At 42.8% G+C, this 17959-nt stretch overlaps 1 protein-coding gene across 1 annotated transcript; it reads left to right on the forward strand.

Annotated features, from left to right (window-relative positions):
- UTP25 (UTP25 small subunit processome component) lies at positions 1-16252 on the forward strand. The gene is made up of 12 exons (XM_023923303.2): positions 1-1272; positions 2443-2482; positions 3662-3911; positions 4626-4832; positions 6931-7019; positions 8409-8819; positions 9866-10085; positions 12088-12290; positions 13509-13691; positions 14283-14395; positions 14828-15073; positions 15899-16252. The coding sequence occupies exons 1-12, from the start codon at positions 890-892 to the stop codon at positions 16143-16145; spliced, it is 2592 nt and encodes an 863-aa protein (XP_023779071.2). The 5' UTR covers positions 1-889; the 3' UTR covers positions 16146-16252.
- Positions 16253-17959: the final 1707 nt, after the last annotated feature.

The following is a 17959-nucleotide window of genomic DNA, read 5'->3' on the forward strand; positions in this document are numbered from 1 at the left end:
GTACTGGGAAAAACAGGTCGGTAGAATGGATTTAGACAATTTTCCCCAAACCAGAGGGGTTTATTGAAGGTACAGACCGCAAGATTAACAAACACACAGGAGTAACTCCTAGAGGCTTCTGTGTAACTGAAATGAAGTTTATGTGCTTGCTTGCTTCAGTCAAATGCATGGATGTCCTCAGGTCAAGATAGCCAAGAAGCTACAATCCAAATGCTAAATTCTTTTTCCATGTTTTTTTTTTCCAAAATATTCCATGCCTCCATCCTATTTGGAATTACGTTGCTCTCACTTCTTGTACTCCCATAGACAGACAAACCTATTGTGTGTGCTTTGCACATTACAACACCGTTTACAGCCCCTCATTACAACAGACTACAGGAGTTACAGCTAGGTCGTACAGAAACACGGGGATATGCGACAAAGAAGTTTAATGCAAAGAACTGAAAATTAATTTACTTTATTTGATACAATTTATGGTTGTTTCTGAAAAACTCTCTCCATATGCAGTGAAGCACGCTTAAGCAGCGCTTACGCACGATTCAGCAGTGACTTGTTAGAGCCAGAATTTAGTGGGGTTTCATTTGCAGCTTTTGATTGCGCCTTTTAGAATAAGGCCGTCTGAATATTAAGCACTTGTGTTGCTGTCTCTAGCCTGGTTGCAGAGGTTTTCCCAGAGACTTTTAGCAAAGCACTGCAGATCAGGGGTCAGCTGGAGAAGGTGCTGTAGCTCCACTAGCGTGTGCCTGCGCTCCGCCAGGCCGAGCAGCGCCCGCCCCGCCACCGCCACGCTGCTCGCCGGCCTCACCCCGGCTCCGGCAGCGGAAACGCGTCACGGCCCGCACCAAGCTCGGGCGGGCGGCCGGCAGCTTCGGGACGGGGTTGAATTTGGATGCCGTCTGGGACAAGTGTTTCATCCCGCTACTTTGTGTTCCCCGGCGCGGTTCACAGGCACAAACGCGCTCCCCGCGCGGCACGCGGGCCGCCGCCGGCGGGGCGAGGCCCGGCCCCTGAGCTCACCGCCCTTCGCCTCTCCTTCCAGCCGCCCCCGGCCCCGCCTTCCCAGGCCGCGCCGCCCGCCCCGGCATCACCGTGCGGCGCCGGGCTGCGGGCACCGCCCCGCCGTGCGACAGCGCAGCGCGCCCGGCACCCACGTGGAGCGGGCCGGGCCGGCATGGGCAAGCGGCGAGCCGGGCGGGAGCTGCTGCGCAGCCTGAGCAAGAAGCAGAAGAAGCACCTGCGGGAGTTCGGCGAGGAGCACCCGTTCTATGACAAGTGAGTGCCGGGCTGGGCCGGCCCGCGCGGGGCCGAGGAGCCGCGCTCAGCCCGGGGCCGCTCCCTCTCACGCTTCCCCTGGGCTCCCGAGGGAAGGAGGGCAGTGGCAAGGCGCACTGCCGCTCCTGAGCCGGGAGTCTCGAAAGCAGCACGGAAAGCAGGAGATCTCGGCTCGGATTTTCTTGCAATAAATGTAAACTCTTGTGGTGCTGCCCGGAGGCTGCCTCGAGGAGTCGGGAGGCGGAGGAGTGCGAGGTGGGCTCCCATTTTGATAGCAGGCTGGTCTCTTGGCTTGTCAGGGCTCCAGCTTTCCCACTGGTTAGTCCGTGCTCTTTTCTCATCTCGGAAAGAGTATGAAAAGAGAGCAGCGAAGATTTGTGTGACAAGAGCCATTCCCTTCTCCGCGGGATGCCCGTCTGTCAAAATGACCACCTTCCTTTTATACCCATGTGTAAACTTCTGAGGAAAGAGCTGCTTAGTCCAGCTGCTGTGTGGTGTGTGGTGCTGCTGTAAAACCTTCAGGAGCACGCACACAGTGTTAAGGTTTGTTGTTTGTGTGTCCCCTGGGACCCCCCTGGCCTGTGTGGATTTGGGATGGAAGGCCTGCTGGAGGGAATGTCCTGTGTGCCACCCTGTACGGTGATGCTCAGTCCCACACAAGACTGCATCTTTTTGAAAGAATTGAGGTTAGTTTAAGCCCAGCTTATACAGTGGCTTATTTGAAGAACTGCAGCCCCAACACTGGTTAATTAATGCTGGTTTTCCTTTAATTTGTGTCTTTTTTCCCCACTTCACAGACAAATAATGGTACTAGAAGTAGTTTTTGTTTAACTTTTTTAAAAACTACCCTTGTTGCTAGATTCTTTTCATTCCTTTTGAGACATCATCTTCTGATTAACACTGGATTTTGCTTCAAAATTTTTGTTGATCAGTTGTAATGCCTGAGCACTTAGGCTTCATGTACAGAGGGTGGCACCACCTGAGAGGGTGACCCTTAAGGGTAAATGCCCAGTCTGTTTTCTTACGGAGACGTGTGTAATGGTTTGGTTTTAGGCTTTCCTTTAACTTCCTTAAACTTGCAAAACTGATCAATTCACTCTTCCCTTAATTTCTTTCATCCTGTGTGGAACATTATTGGCAGAATAAGGTATTTTAGTGCTTTCTTTTCAGGGTTTCTGGAAGAGCAGAAGCAATTCAAATATGTGAACTGGTAATGTATTTTTACTCCTTCCTTATTTTTATCTTTGTATAGTTCAGTGAAATGAAAAACTTAGCATTTCGTGTTTCCAGCTTATTCAGGCTGATTAAGTTATTCCACTTAGAAAAACAGGATTTAGGAGAAAAAGATCAATGTGATTTTTGTGTGACTCTGAATTGTTTTCTGTAATGTCTAACTCAAAACTGTAATACCATCAGAGGGCAGAAGCAGCAGGAAATAACAGCAGTTCTTAACTTTTTTGTGTATTACTTAGTCACAGTGAAAATTAGATCATGCTTTAAGTTGTTCCAATAATGTTGATAAACTTAGTGTTGCATGAGTTAAGAGACTTTGTTCTCTGTTGAACAAAGAAATATATTAATACTTATTCTTCTTCAGATTGCCAGTGCTTTACTTTTGTTTCAGTCAGGATTTGGTAACCTCCTTTATCATCAGATTAATAAAAGATTTCAAAGTTTTAATTTGGAAAAATTAATTACTCTGTTTCATTTGTTTCCTTTAGCAATTTGGGGTGTTAATATAGTATTTACTGATTTTTTTTTCCTTTTTGGGCTGAAAGAAACTAAGAAAGGAGTAAATGGTGTTGTATTGATACTCATGGTTTCACTGTATTTTTGGCTATAATATGGACATTGGTTTGTGCAAGCCCAGGACAGAACTGGGTCAAGTCTAGCTTGCTCAAACTGTAGAGCTGTACAGCTGAACTAAACCTGACCAACTCCCCAGGGAACTGTTTTGCACTGACAGCTATTTCACTTATGTTCTTGAGAGCCAGAAGCATTTCCAGCATGCTCTATCCCTTGTATGGGTGCCTTTCTACAATTTTCAATCTGTGTGTGGTTTTCTTAGAAGAATCTGGTGCTGGTTCAGCAAATGCCTTGTCTTTGAAGATCAAGTGTTCTCACTCAGCTGAGATGGAAAGCACTGGGTTTTGTGATACTCCAAGTCAAACTGGTGCAGAAAGAGGCACTTCAGTCTGTCTCCCAAGATGCTTTCAAAATCTAAATGGAGGTGTCCAGCATGATTATTGGCATAAAATGGTGGGTTTTGAAAACCCCATTGCATCTGTGAGAGGGTAAACATAATAGTGCAAGTAGAGGTAAGGATATTTGCTTGCTGCTTTATAGGCTGTTACTGTTGTTGCATTTATACTTGTGGTTTTCTTTCCAGTCTGAGGATTCTGATAAATCGAGTGCAGAAAGCGATTCAGAGACTGAAGTGGAACAGGTCTCTGGGTATCATAAGCTCCTGGCTACCCTGAAGACCTCACCTGAGTCTGAGAGTGAGGAAGAGGAAGATGAAAGTGAGTCAGAAGAAGCTGAGGAAAGTGAGGCAGAAATGGACGGTGGAGGGTCCCAGGAGACTGGAGAAGCAGAGGGAGGTGAAGAAGATAAGAATGATGTTCCAGAGGAGGAAGAAGGTAGTTTGTCTTTTCCCATGCTTCTTTGGTAAATGTTGTTTGACTAACGTATGTTTTTAGTCAAGTTCCTGATGTAGACTGGCTTGTTGGCTGGGTGCTCTTCTGCCTTGGAGACTCTGTTGCTCCATTGGCTCTGTGTGGGTGGGAGCAGCAGCTGCTGAAGGATTTAGCAGGGGAAAGGGTAGCTGTGCTCATTTTCCGCCAGACAGCCTGCTGCTGCTTCCTCAGATGTTGTTTGTGCGGCAGCACAGAGGAAATCCACATGGAGCAGCAGACCAGGGGTTCTCACCCACTCATGGGAGACGCAAGCTGTTCTCTCAGGCAGCATCTGGCTTGGCTGTGCCACCGAGAGGAGGGAAAGGTTTGCCTCACAGCACAGCACAGGAAAGAATATGGAAATTGGAAGGAAACTTCCACTTTTACGGTGAGGTATCCGCATTGATGAAGCCTGCAAAGAAGTGCTGGGAGAGAGGAGTCAACCTTTAATCATTTCCAGTTATTTGGTGTCTTTGGAAACAAAAAGTTAAATTCCACAAATCATGTAACATTTGACATTTGGCATGACTAGCCAAAAGTCATCTTTATTGTAGAATACAAAGCGTGCTTTTATCTTTTTTGATAGAGTTTTGTGAGGAAAAAATCAGTAACTCAAAGGGAACAACATCTACAGACAGTAACTTTTCCAGGAGAAAATAACCTGTTTCTTTCTGACAGCCACAGACACAGCAGAGCAGATGCTCAGCCAGGAGCAGGCTGATGGCACAGATATCTCTTGTGACCCACGTCATGGAGTAATTGAGGAGTTTACTGATGTGAAACATGAATCTGAATTTAGCTTGGAAACCAATTTCATGGAAGAGGAGAGTGGAGATTGCAATGCAGATAGAAGAGACAGCAGTTCTTCACAAGGTCTTTCAGCAGGTAAAAAGTTGATTGTGTGTCTGTGTTTAGGGATCTGCCTTTAGAGGAGTATCTGTAAACATGTTTAAATTGTCCCAACACCCTAGCAATAGGCTGTACAACTTCTAAGTTCTTCTACTACATTATTCATAGTACTGCCCACATGTCAGATGGTTACATAAGGGACCCTTAATGCAGCTGTGCAGCTGAACCATTTGTTCTCTGTAGCCCCTGGGGACTGGGATTCATGTGGGGTTTCTGCTATGACTGGTAAAGTTTGAAGTATCAAGGACTAGAAAAGTGTGTGGAGGGTGTTGTTCTGCTGCTTTAATAGTAGTTTTAAAAGCCACTGTAATACAGAGAGCTCTGCAAGCCTGCACTTGACTAGGGAAGATATTCTTGGCACAAACAGCGCAGGAGATAATCACAAAACTGACCTGTGAGGGCATCCTTCACATCACAGTGGAGTTAGAGGTCAGATTCTGAGAAGCTTGGAGCAGCCACAGTAATTTAGACAAAGCGCTCTCAGAATTTTGAAGGTTATGCAGAGGAATCTGGTTGCACCAGGATCAGGAGAGTATGAAGCCTCAGCAGAGCACATGTAATGTCTTTTAAGGGTGTATCCCAGAATCTCAGTACGCTGATGGATGCATCTGAAGCTCAGATATTGGAGTTGTCCCACCATATGTAACAAAATAACTGTGTTGCAGGGATGTGCGATCCTTCAGCGACATGGCACACCCTGGCACTTGCACAGCTTCTGCTCATATTTAATGCTCTGTGCCTTTAATATCAGATGGCGTAGTTTGAGAGAGAGAAATATGTTTGTAGCATCCCTAGTGATGCTGGCTTGTCATCTTGGAGCAGCAGCTGACATTAGATCTGGGAGGCAGCCTGGGTGATACATGAAATGTGTGGAAGCATCAAAGGGCCATGTGATAGAAAAAACAGCTCGTTCTTGTTACCATGAGAATATGACTTAGGCTGTTGGCATTGCATTTTAATGAGAACAGTAGCTCTCCAACTGCATGCTAAGTATCCTAACAGCTTTGTTCCACCTATAAATGATGCACTACTCCTCAGTGGGTTCTTGTAGCTTGGAAGTGTCTTTATAATCTGTTGCAGAAAATTCATCACTTAAGATAGCAGAAAGGGGATGAATTTCTTCTCTGATCCTGGGGTCACTAAAATTCCTGAAAATGCATCCCATTACTCCCTCTATTTTATTGGGAAAGTGCTGAAATCAGTAAAACTCAACTAAGGAGAGACCCTGCAGTACAATTAAATGATATCCAGTTCATTTGCATTTCTGGAAAGATTTTCTCAATTTTTTTTTCAGCATCATGATCAGTAAATATCTTGACTTTTGCCTGGGTAACTTGTGTGTGGGCTGGCTATTTGTTGGCGAGCACCAGTGTTCCCTAATTAGTTTTCTTTATGCAGCAAATGCTGCTGTGCTGCAAGCAGGATACAGGGCTTGGCTTTCAAAATTAACTTTGCATGTGACTTTGTGCGTGCCAGTCTTTGAGTATAATATGGTTTAACAGTTCTTTGCCTCTCCTTTCCTTTAAAAAAAAGATGCTTATTAAATAAGTCAAATTTTTTCTCACTCCAGGCAATTTTTGCTCCCCTTCTCCAAAAGTTGCCTCATATTTCTCTGTTTAATTACAAACCGTGTTCATATTACTGGCCAAATCCCTGGGCAGAACTATTTGTAAATTAGGAAGGTTAGCAAGTTCACTTGGGACTTTACTATTGACAGCCTTTTTCACCTGCAAGCAATGGACATGTCAGAGCTTAAGGCAAAAAATTGCCACTGTTTTCCACTACATATTGTTTTCCTGTCTAACATTTGATTAGTGCTTGAAAATTCTAGTACTTCCATAAGTGCTTCTTTTTCTTTTTTAAAAGCAATCTGTCAAATCTGTTCTCTCTGTTCTTTGCAGAGAGAATTTGACATCCTTTCTCTCATCTCCAAGTGCTTTGAAATAACTAGGTTTAATTGTGGTGTTGGCCAGCATGGAAACTGCTCATCTCATTTGCAAATCCATTCTGCAACTAGATTCTGCTATTAGCTGCAATAGTTCTCAGGCTGTTTTTTTGTTGTTACTGTAAATAGATCCATTTAAACAGCACATGGACAAAGAACTTGAGGAAAAGGAAATAGAGAAAATGTCTGCGCTTCCTAAAACTTCAAGTCAAAGCCAGGTAATAATGTTCTGTAGTCATCCAGCATTCCTAAGGATGCCTGGATTAAAACAATCCTTTTTTTATACAGGTAAAGTAGATCACAATTGTTGTTAATAGCTGATGGCACTAGAATTACTGAGATTTTGTCACTGTGTTGTTGAACTGTTTTCTTCTTCACTTACTGCTGACCAAGAGTTAAAATGTGCACTCTGCTGTTCTGGAGGCATATGGTGATACATCAGAAACACATAGCTGTAGCGTTTGAGCTGTAGTCCCAAAACTTTGACAAGGAGTGGAAACAGAGCTTGTTTCTGAGTGGTGACAGCACAGTGCCAGGGATGTGCTCTGCAGCTGAGCTTCTGAGGTGACCATGTACACTTTTAAAAGTACTTTTAAAAGTACTTTTAAAAGTACTTTTAAAAGATGCACTTTCACATTCTTGCTTCAGGATGGCTCTGTCCCTGTACACATTTACAAACCAGTGAAGGGGAATTTATTACTTACATTACTTCATTACTTAATTCTGGCAATAACATGTGAATTACAGTACCAGAAAACCACCTCAGTATTTGACAGAGAATATTGGTTTTCAGAATACTCATTTTTAGACAAACCTTTGCTTCATAACTTTTTCACATCTGATTTTGTTTTGGAGAGTTGCCTTCCATTCTGCTTAGCCATATGCTGGGTGACATTCACTGGAAGATACCCAATGGTTAGTCAGAGAGAAAGCTGTGATTTTTTTAAATTTTTTTTTCCAGTTTAATTTATTTTTTTGGCACATGGTGGCCAAAATTACCAGTGCTACCTGAAGCAATGCATGATATATCTTTGCTTAAATTGCTGTAGCTACTTTACGGGGACAGTTGGGGACAACTTGCATAGCGGAAGGCTTAAAGTTTAGAGTTTTCCCCTAGTACACTGATAGCTGTTCAAACTCAGACAGACATCCAACAAGTCTGCATTTAACAACTGAATCACAACTTCTGGGATTAGCCCCTAATGGGTTTGTTTTCTTCTTTGATCGAAGTATGTACCTTAGTGGGGCCAATTGGTAAGCACAGTTGACTCCAGGGTTCTAATCTTGTCCCTGGTTTGAGCCACTGATTTGCTGGGCAGGTTAGGCAGAAAATTCCTCAGTTTCCTCTGGTCTGGTAACAGTTACAGACATATCATTGCAAAATCCATCCATATCTACCAAGCTGAAATTTATTGTTATTTATCCTGGCAGACTCTAAAAGGGATTGCATATTGAAAAAAAGGTTTCCACTTGTATTCTGAAAAGATAAATTCCTTAATTTCATGAACTTGATTAATGTTGATATCACCAGCTGTGGTGTTATGTTTTCAAGTGTGCAAGGTTTGGTACATATGACTCCTCAGTGTTACTGGGTTATTATTTTTCAGTGGCCAAGGCTGGGTCAACTAATTTTTTCTTCCACTTTGGAGAAACATAAAACTTTGAAAGCGGACAAAGAAGTTGATGTGAAACAGCTTCATCTCCACAAGCCTTTGGAATCCACTTGGCCGAAAGTGAATAAACAATTTCTGTCTGCAGTGGACAAACCACTTGATTCCTCTTTTACCCCATTACAAAGAGAGCTTTTCTGTATCATGAATTCATACCAGGACTTGTTCTATCCAGAAAGAAATGCTTTAACAAATGGAGAAGAGATCCGGCACACTTACTGCCTGCATGCCTTGAACCATGTCCTCAAGGCCAATGCCCAGGTGCTCAGCAACAACGCCAAACGGAGGGATCAAAAGCCAGGGACTGACACCGATGACCACAGGGATCAGGGGCTCACCAGGCCTAAGGTAAGAGAGCTCTGATTCCCTGATTCCCACCCTGGCCACCTGCTCTGGCTGTACAAACATCCTGGTAGTAGTTTACCCACAAGTATTACTGTTGCTGTTCTCTCAGGTGATGTGTTCCTGGGCATGTGCTTTTCTAGATCCCTTTATCATGCCTGGAAGCTGTCCTCCATGGCCAGGGAAAATGCCATGTGAGAAGCAGTGAGCTCAGGGTTGTTAGCCAGCCTGGTTCTATGCCAAGCCATGAGTTTGACTTTTTTTGATTCCCTATCACCACAGACTGACAAGTTTTCCTGCTTCCATATTTAAATCTGCCAGTGCAGACAGGTGCCTCCACATCAATCTTCAATATCAGTGCAGGTAGTGTAGTCTGTCACTCAATGTGGCATGTGCCAGAAATTCTTTCATCCTTAGGCACTTGGAAGGACTTGCCTGCATGGAAGGATCTTTCTGTACCTAGGAATACCTCAGGGAATCACAGCCTTGCTGTCAAGGCCACCTGTTGTAACTGGGGGAGTGGGCCTCAAACCAATCCTCCCAGGATTTGCAGAGTCCCATAGTTGATAACCAGGTGGATTCAGCTATGGCAGCCTGTCACCAGTGTGCCAGCTGCCTGTTGAACAGTTCCAGAGTTGAGTTTCAGTGTTTGCTGCATGCCTGGAAAATCTTTGGTTTCCGTGTTGACTCCCCCATCAGCTATTTATGTTCTGGGGTTCTGTGCAGAGACTGTTGCCACCCACACAAGGGCCAGCCCTTGACCCTGTCTCTGTGTCACAAGGCAAGCTCTTGCTTGCCTGGGGCTCAGGGAGGAGAGGAGAACGTGCTTAGTTTTCAGTTCCCCTGTACTGGTACCCTGAGTGAGCTGGGGAACCAGGCTGAGCTGCTGGCCATGACCAGGTCAAGAGCAGTGCATCTTCCCTCCGTGCTGCTTGTCAGAATGCTTTTGTTTGATTGTTGATCACGGGGGCAGATCCAAGCCAGAAGTTTAATTAATGTACATTTAATGGCGACTTAATGGGTTATTCTCTTGTAACTGTTGATCTGCTCAGGTACTGATGATAGTGCCCTTCAGGGAATGTGCTCTGCGGATTGTGCATATTATCATCAGTCTCCTTGAAGTGAATGACAAGAAAAAAATAGATGTAAGTAATAAAAAGCGCTTCAAGGGGGAGTTTGGCTCTGACCCAGATGAGAAGCCCCCCAACCTGAAAAGACCTGAAGATTATGAAGCCATCTTTGCTGGCAACATTGATGACCACTTCAGAATTGGTAATGACCTACTGAACAGATGATTTTTAGCTTGTATGGAACTGCTAAGTAGCAAATTTTTCCCAAATGCCTAAGAGCTATCAGGGCTGGAAGTTCTGTTGAGATTCTAAGCCACGTGGTATTCCTGCTGATTTTGCCCTGGCAACCTGGATTTTTCTGAAAATCTTTCTTGCCTTGCCAGAACTTAAAAAGGAAGAGAAAATAGAGAAGTAATTATTTTCACATCAAGTTCAGAATAATTTAAAATGCAATGACAGCTTTATTCTAGCAGGACTGCCCACACCTCATTTTGGAGATAGCCTTGATTATGCAGCAAAATCTTTTCATGTTATAAAAAAAAATAAAAAATCTTTTGGGTTTAATTAGCCTGTTCACAATGTCTCGTGTAATGGTTGGAACAAAATTAAAGCTCAACACTGAGTAAAGCAGTTTTCTGCTGTGCTTCCCGTGGTTTTCATGGAAGCAAATGGGTAGCAGCAAGTAGGAGTGTTGGACAAGCAGAAAATGTGAGACTGTTTCATAATACTGTAATCTTATGCTGTTTAGTAACTCAGTATGCAGAGAACTAGCTAGTGGCTTGGTTCCTGGAGCTGCTAAGATGAGAAGGCAGTTTTTCTAACTTGACAGATCAGAGGCTTTTGAAATAGTGCACCTTGAAAGATAAATTGGCACCCCAAGAAATGTAATGATACAGTGGAAGATGTGAGCAGGTCACACTCAGTCTTTCTTCCTTCCCCAGTGAATATCTCTCAGATGAGAGCATCTTACTTTCAGTAGCATAATAATTTTCCTTTTAGTCCTCTCCTGTACCACACTCTACTTGTTCCACTTACTGAGTGTTAAGAAATGATTGAAGAAACTTTCAGTGCTGTTAACTTGCAGAAGCAAATTATAGAAGCAGAATAATTTCTCTTTCTTACTGTGCTGCACACCCTGTTACTTCAGCACAAAGATCTAATTTAAAGCACATTTGTTATGCCTTACTGAAACCACCACTCACATTTTTAAACAGAAAAAAAGACTTGATGTTTCTAAACTGTGTATATGCTGTGACAAGTGATATCTTCTTCCTGGAAATTCAACCAATTGAACCTTTATGATTTTATTTCTTTTTCCATTTTTATCCTTGGGTTGAAATAGACAGCAGGAGGGGCCCCTACTGCTGCCTTTGAAATTGTTGGAAGGGCCTTCAGCTGTACCTGTGGTACCTGCCTTCACATGGACAAGGAGAGAAGTTGGAGAGACTTTGTTGGGCAGATTGAAGGGGATGGTTTAAATGTGGTCAGGACTAGCTGCATTTTTAAGACCAGAAAACTGTGGGTTTTAGAAATACTGCCATGTAGCTATGACACAAACTCCTTTGATTCTTTCCCTTTGGTGTCTGTAACATGAGAGCTGATGGCTTAAGCTGGTTCAGAATGTACCCTGCAACACATAGTGTGAGAAGCAGTATAGGTGCAAGACTTTAGTCACTGCAACATGAAGAACTTTGTCCTTTGTGGTTTGGTAGCAAATCTTTTAGCCCTGTAAATAAAGGCAGTTGATAGTCAAGAGATACACCCCAAATCTTTCATGACAGATTAAAGTGATATATAAATAATCCCTAAAGGCAGAGACCAAAGTTTAGGATTCAGGGAGAAAGGAGTAGCTCATAATTTCTGGTTAGTTTTTTTTTTTCTTAAGTTGTTCAGTCTCCTCATTACCCTGTTCAGCAAAAAATCAGAAACAATGTGTTTCAGGTAAAAATTTTCATTCAGATGATGAAAAATATTTTTAAAAATAATACAGAAATGCTTTGCTAAATTACATGAAAATTTTCCTAATGCTTGTCAAATGGGGGTAAGCACTTTCTGGGTAGAGTTTCAGACAGATTAGTTGTGTCCAGCTGTATTCATCAGTGTGGGGAGAGGAAATGGGGGAAATTACTGCTCTAGAGCCTCCTGGAAGAATGTGGTTGATAATTGATGTTAACTGAGAAGTTGCTGTTGGTGTTGTTGGACAGGGGTTGCGATCCTGCAGAAGAGCATGAGACTCTATGCACCCTTCTACTCCTCAGACATCATCATTGCCTCTCCCCTGGGCATCAGGACTGTCATTGGTGCAGAGGGGGAGAAGAAGAGAGACTTTGATTTTCTGTCATCAATAGAAATCCTCATAATTGATCAAGCAGACATTTACCTGATGCAGAACTGGGAACACGTTCTGGTGAGTTTTCCATATATGTATTCATTTTTGTGCTGTGCTGTGTCTTGCTGGTCTTGATGTTACTCATTTTTGGCAGTGAGCAGTATAGCTGTTTTTTACTGATTTGATTCTGGGCATGGATGTTCATTTTTTTTTCCTCCCTTCACCCTTATATTTTCCTTTTACTAAGAATATTCTTTCTACAAATTTTGGGTGTATTCAGAACATGTTTTCTTTGAAACCTAGTTTGGTGCTTTAGTAATATATTTAATCAAAGGTGGTTTTTGGACAGTTTTAATTATCTTGCAGCAGGAGAATGATGATTCCTGTAATCACATCTGGGAGAAATTATGCCAGCTGTCTGACTGCCCAGTGTCTCAATCAGATTGCAGCCATGGGAGGAATCTGTGCAGCCTAATTCAGGTTCCTCCAGGAAGCAAGAGGAGCTGGTGCACATCTCCACTGACTGCAGACATACTAAGCATTAGTCATGTCCAGAGTTAAATAGTATGAAGGGTTTCCTGTACATTTAATGCAATTAGAGCTCTTGGATTGTGGCTAGTACCCCTCCCTTTTGGCTTTTGGTTAATAGAAGTTTTCTGGATTTAAATGGTAAGGTTTTCTTTTCCACATAAAAACACCTCCAAGGTACCTGGACCAGAAATTTTGACTACACAATGTCACTGTGCGTTTTGGATGAGTCCAGAAGGTGCTCTTTCCTCAGGAGTCACAGAAAAAGGGCACATGAGCCCTCACAATATCCAAGGAATGAGTCTTGGAGCCTGCGTTCTGTTTTTCCCTTTAGGTGCAACTGCCTGCCAAGTGGTGGCAGGGATGCCAGTCCTAGGCATTGTTCCCTGAGGGCAAAATGCAGTGAATTTCGTCAAACTCTCCCCAAATGTGATGAGAGTTGAGCTGTGCTTGGGCTTCTTTTAGCTCAGAAACCAATGGGCCCATTGACTTTAATACAAACAAATCCATTATACTTGCCCCAGGAGAATATTAGAAGGTTACTGCTCCTGGTGACTAAAGAGATGGTAGCTTTCAGTTCTGTGTCAGGAAATCAAGTAAATTGCTCTTGCTGTGGTCAATAAATTCCAGACAGGGGTGTCTTGGGAGATGCTTCTTGTTTATATTCTGCACTGCCTTGCTGGTCCCTGCCCTCTTTCCTACTGCAGTTAAGGCTTTTGCAGGCAGTCGGGGTTGTCAGCAGTGATGTGTCTCCATCTGTCTGTGCAGCACCTGATGAAGCACATTAACCTGCTGCCTCTGGATTCCCATGGGGTGGACTTTTCCCGAGTGCGGATGCTGAGTCTCAACAACTGGTCCAAGTACTACCGGCAGACGCTGCTGTTCAGTGCTCTCCAGGACCCCCAGATTAACTCTGTCTTCAACAAACACTGCTTCAATTATGTTGGGCAGGTGAGTAGCTGGAATGCTGGTGTGGAAGGGAGGGGGAGAGGAAGAGAAAACCCAACATGTAGAAAAAATCTGTAACTCAGTTGCTGACCGTCTATGCCTACTATTTCCCTCATCCATCTGAATCTCCATGACATTGCATACTGTGCCAGAGGCACAAAGAACTGCTTCTCAGGCAGTGATACTTATTTGATACTTTTATTTCATAGTAGCTGCTGCTTCATGTCAGAAATTGGATTTTTTTTTTAATTTGACAGAGTCAAGTTATTTTGTTTTACTTATTTTGTTGTTAAATGGAGAGTTCATCTGCTTCCTTTTTATCTCCTACTGTGTAAGATGCATGTATTGTTAGTATTTTGAAAGAAACAGGAACTAAGTAAAAACTTCAGGAGACTGTCTCAGATATATGGGATTCAGTGCATAAGCAGTCATAGTGTGTTTAACAGACCTGGTTTTTCTATCATGACTGTAGTTTTGTGCTTGAGTTTTCTTAAAAACAGCCTTGTGCTGTCAGGTGCCAGCTGTGGAAAGCTGGTTGCAGTGTGCCTGCCTTTGGAATGCTGCTTCCCTAAACATCCAACTTCCTTCTTACAGGTGGCTGTCCGTAACGTGCCGCTCACTGGCTCCATCAGCCACGTGGTGGTCCAGCTTCCTCATGTTTTTCGGAGATTAGAAGCTGACAGTATCTCTTCTGTGATAGATGCAAGGTACTGTGTGTCTCGGACTGTTTTGCTGTGCCCTAGTGACTGCAATTTCAGATTTAGTGGAGTGTCCTGCAGAGCACACTGTGGGTTCACCACAGAAGTACATCTTCTTCAGCCCTCAGGTGTGGGCTGGGCTCTGCACAGGTGGAGGGGAATACTGACCTTCTTCTTTCCAAAGGCTCTGGAGAATAGAATCTGGGGAAGGAATACCAATCTCTACCGTAATTGCGTAGTGCTGCTAAAGTCTTTTATCTTCTACACATGTAAAAATCCTGTGAAGTTAAAAGAAGGAAAAATGTAGTGAAAATCTTTGGCAGTCTGTTGTTTGATGATATACATTCATCAAACTCATATACGTGAGTTTCCTGAGCTCATCAGAATTAGAAAGCTGAAGTTTAACCCTGGTTAAAACGTATTTCTTTTTTTTAAATTGAGGTTTCAGTTTTTCATTGACAAAGTTCTGCCCGAGTACCGCGACGCCATCATGTCCCACACACTCATTTATGTCCCATCCTACTTTGACTACGTGCGCCTTCGAAACTACTTCAAGAAAGAGGACCTGAATTTCACTCACATCTGTGAATACACGAAAAAAGCTGCTGTCTGCAGAGCAAGGCGCTTCTTTCTCAAGGGAGAGAAGCAGTTTTTATTGTTCACTGAACGTTTCCACTTCTACAAAAGGTGAATTGCAGACCAAGTTTTCCCTCTGTGTTGTGTGTGTGAAGGTAGAGTCTGACCTTAGTCATAGATGGGCTGTGCTGCTTTTTAAATCTGTTGGATCCCTCTGAGGACTTCTTTGACTGAAGTCAGAGTTGTTAAGTTTACTTTCAAGTTTTTACCTGTGGTCCAGTCCCTTTGCAGAGACTTTAGTATTTTGTTATGAGCAAAGCTTTATTCAGGAAGGTAAGTGCGGCCAAGTTCCAGTGATACCAGGACAGGATGATATTGCCTGCAAATGGCAGGCCTTTTATTGGCCTATTTATTTTTGGGCCTTCTATTTGTGTTCATCTGTGCCACAATAATTGTATAAAATTCTGGAAGTAGTATATAATTGATTAAATAATACAATACAGCAAGCTGAGACCACCTGGAAAATTTGCTACATCCTGACTGGAGTTGTTTACAGATTCCTAATGGCATCCTAATGGAATAGGACTTTTTTTCTGTTAGAAGATGTTTTAGCAAATACAAAAAGTTTCATTAGGCTCAGTCTGATCAGGCTTCACAGTATTAAAATCCAAGCTGAAGAGGCTGACTACTTCGTAAATTGGTGGTGGTTGGTACTTTAGAGGAGGTCATTGTGCATGGCAGTGAGAGCTTTTCCCCCTAAATTCTACTTCTCTCTTTAGTCTTCAGTCCATGGCACAGGGTTTGTAAAGTTGAGCTACAGCTGATGTGCACTCAGGTTGATGGAAATTGGAAGACTCAGTAGAGGATTGATGTTTTAACGTGCATATTTTGTAAAATTTGCCTCATATTTTTTGGTTTTTTTTTTTTCTACTGCAGGTATACAATAAAAGGCATTAGGAACCTCATTTTCTATGAATTACCAACATACTCCCATTTCTACAGTGAGATTTGTAACATGCTGAAGGCCACAGACAATGGGGTGGATGCTACTTGGACTTGTACTGCGCTCTACTCCAAGTATGATGCTCAGAAATTGGCTGCAGTGGTTGGCATAGACCGCACAGCTCAAATGCTACAGTCCAAGAAGAATGTGCACCTCTTTGTTACAGGAGAAAATGATTAAGTGATTCTACAGACTGGATGATAGGATGGACCTGCATTTTATTCCTAATGCAGATTTTTATATTGCTTTTTAAAAAAGTATTAAACTTTTAACTCCCTTTTGTTAAATATTCTGTTGAAAATGTTTGCATAGTATTAAATTTTGTATTTCAGTACTCTTCCCAACAAGAAATGAAGGATGCCATTCAAAAAAGCACAGCTTAGGAGGTGTTTGCTGTGAAACAAAATCAATCCAGAACTCTTTTTCTTGTATATTAAAAAAATCATGGGTCAGTTAGATTCATGCAGTGATAAATTGTCGCTGCTGGACACGAAATGATTCACACAGACACAGCTCAATGTGTGATAGGAAAAAGAGAGCGATTTATTCCATGGTTTCAGTATTTTTAGATCCTCAACAATGACCAGGGATTGGATAGTCAGGTTAGCACCTTCCCACCCACGCTGGTCATGAGAAACGTCCATCAAAAGACATTTCTTTAATGGAATGTATAAACATCTATGTTTATAGTTACTTTCCTGGGAAAGTGTCTAGAAACTATGAAAACAAGATCAGAAGGTTTAATTCTCAGGGCGACAATAAATAGCTTTTGATTAGACTGTTTAATTTCATTTTCAGGTGTAGCAAATGCACCTTCTTTTCTCAAAGGCAAGGTTTTCTTCTTGTCTAGGATAAGAAAAATGCCCAAATATTTAATGAGTCACTATTCTGTAAGCCTACACAAGGGAGGTGCAGGCAAGGCCTCTACAGCACAAGTGTGTTGCTGAATGAGAGTTGGACTTGCTTCAAGTTGACACTTGTGAGAATTCTTAAATGTGCTTGGGTAGGAGCTATGGGTTTGTGTTTTTCTTGGAGTGACCTAAATATCTCTGCCTGCTATTTCCAACAGACCCTCTGGCTGGTCGGTTTTACCAGGGATAAGTACAAAACTTATCTGCAGGGGATGCAGTTTGGAAATGCCCATGGAATGGTATCTGGCAGCACAGGTGGAGGTGAGGTAGTTGGTTTGTCTGGTTTTTCTCCTGATGGTTGCATGGACAACATGGAAACATTATGGTGCTGACTTTTTCTTTCTCTTCTTCCAGGAAGTTAAGTCTAATTTAAAAGGAGCTAAAAGTAGAAGGATTAGTTTTTGTAAGCACGTGCTAGGACTGCAGGAAGATTGTTCTCCAGAGGGGCAGGTGAGCCCTGTGTCAGCCCAAATGCAAGGAGGAAGTATCCTGTAATAAGCTTTGAGGGAATTCTTGTCTAGGAGGCTTAAGTAAATACACCAAAGTGAAAGAGACTCCTTGAGTAAATGAGGCACATACTTTCTGCCAATTTTTGTCATACTCCTGATTCCTATACTCCTCAAAGGCTGTGATCTCGAGTAGTTACCATTTAGTAGACATGAAAACCCATGCAGTTTCTTGCTTTGCTTTTTAAGCCATGTCAATTTTACACACCTCTGTTGTAGCACAGAAGAATTAAGAGCCAGCCCCAGCAAACTTTTCCTAGTGGACAATCTGCCTCCTGTACAGCACAGAGTAGTGGTGGCAATCAAGGATTTTTATTGTATGACCCAGGCTGGATGTGGAAGAATTATGGCTGTGCATATGAAAACAAGCGCACAAAATAGGATTAAGGAATTTCCTTTCTACACCGGATGTACTTAGCAGAGATAATAGCTGACCTCTGAGGAAGCTAAAGTGGGATAGCTGCTTAGGGAGATAACATGATGCAGTGCAGCTCCTGTTTAAAAAAGCAGCAAGAGTTTTGTGCCAGAGCCTTACCTCTGCAAGGATTTTTCTGCCCACATTGAAATTAAAAGCGAA

The sequence above is a fragment of the Cyanistes caeruleus genome, chromosome 2, assembly GCF_971803275.1.
Source record: "Cyanistes caeruleus chromosome 2, bCyaCae1.hap1.1, whole genome shotgun sequence".
Taxonomy (NCBI): domain Eukaryota; kingdom Metazoa; phylum Chordata; class Aves; order Passeriformes; family Paridae; genus Cyanistes; species Cyanistes caeruleus.

What these genes read in the sequence shown, in the direction of transcription:
- UTP25 (XM_023923303.2), top strand. Translation starts at nt 890, where the DNA reads ATGCCGTCTGGGACAAGTGTTTCATCCCGCTACTTTGTGTTCCCCGGC. An exon ending in TGTTCCAGAGGAGGAAGAAG is followed by an intron (nt 3,912 to 4,625) that starts GTAGTTTGTCTT and finishes TCTTTCTGACAG; the next exon opens with CCACAGACACAGCAGAGCAG. An exon ending in TTCACAAGGTCTTTCAGCAG is followed by an intron (nt 4,833 to 6,930) that starts GTAAAAAGTTGA and finishes TACTGTAAATAG; the next exon opens with ATCCATTTAAACAGCACATG.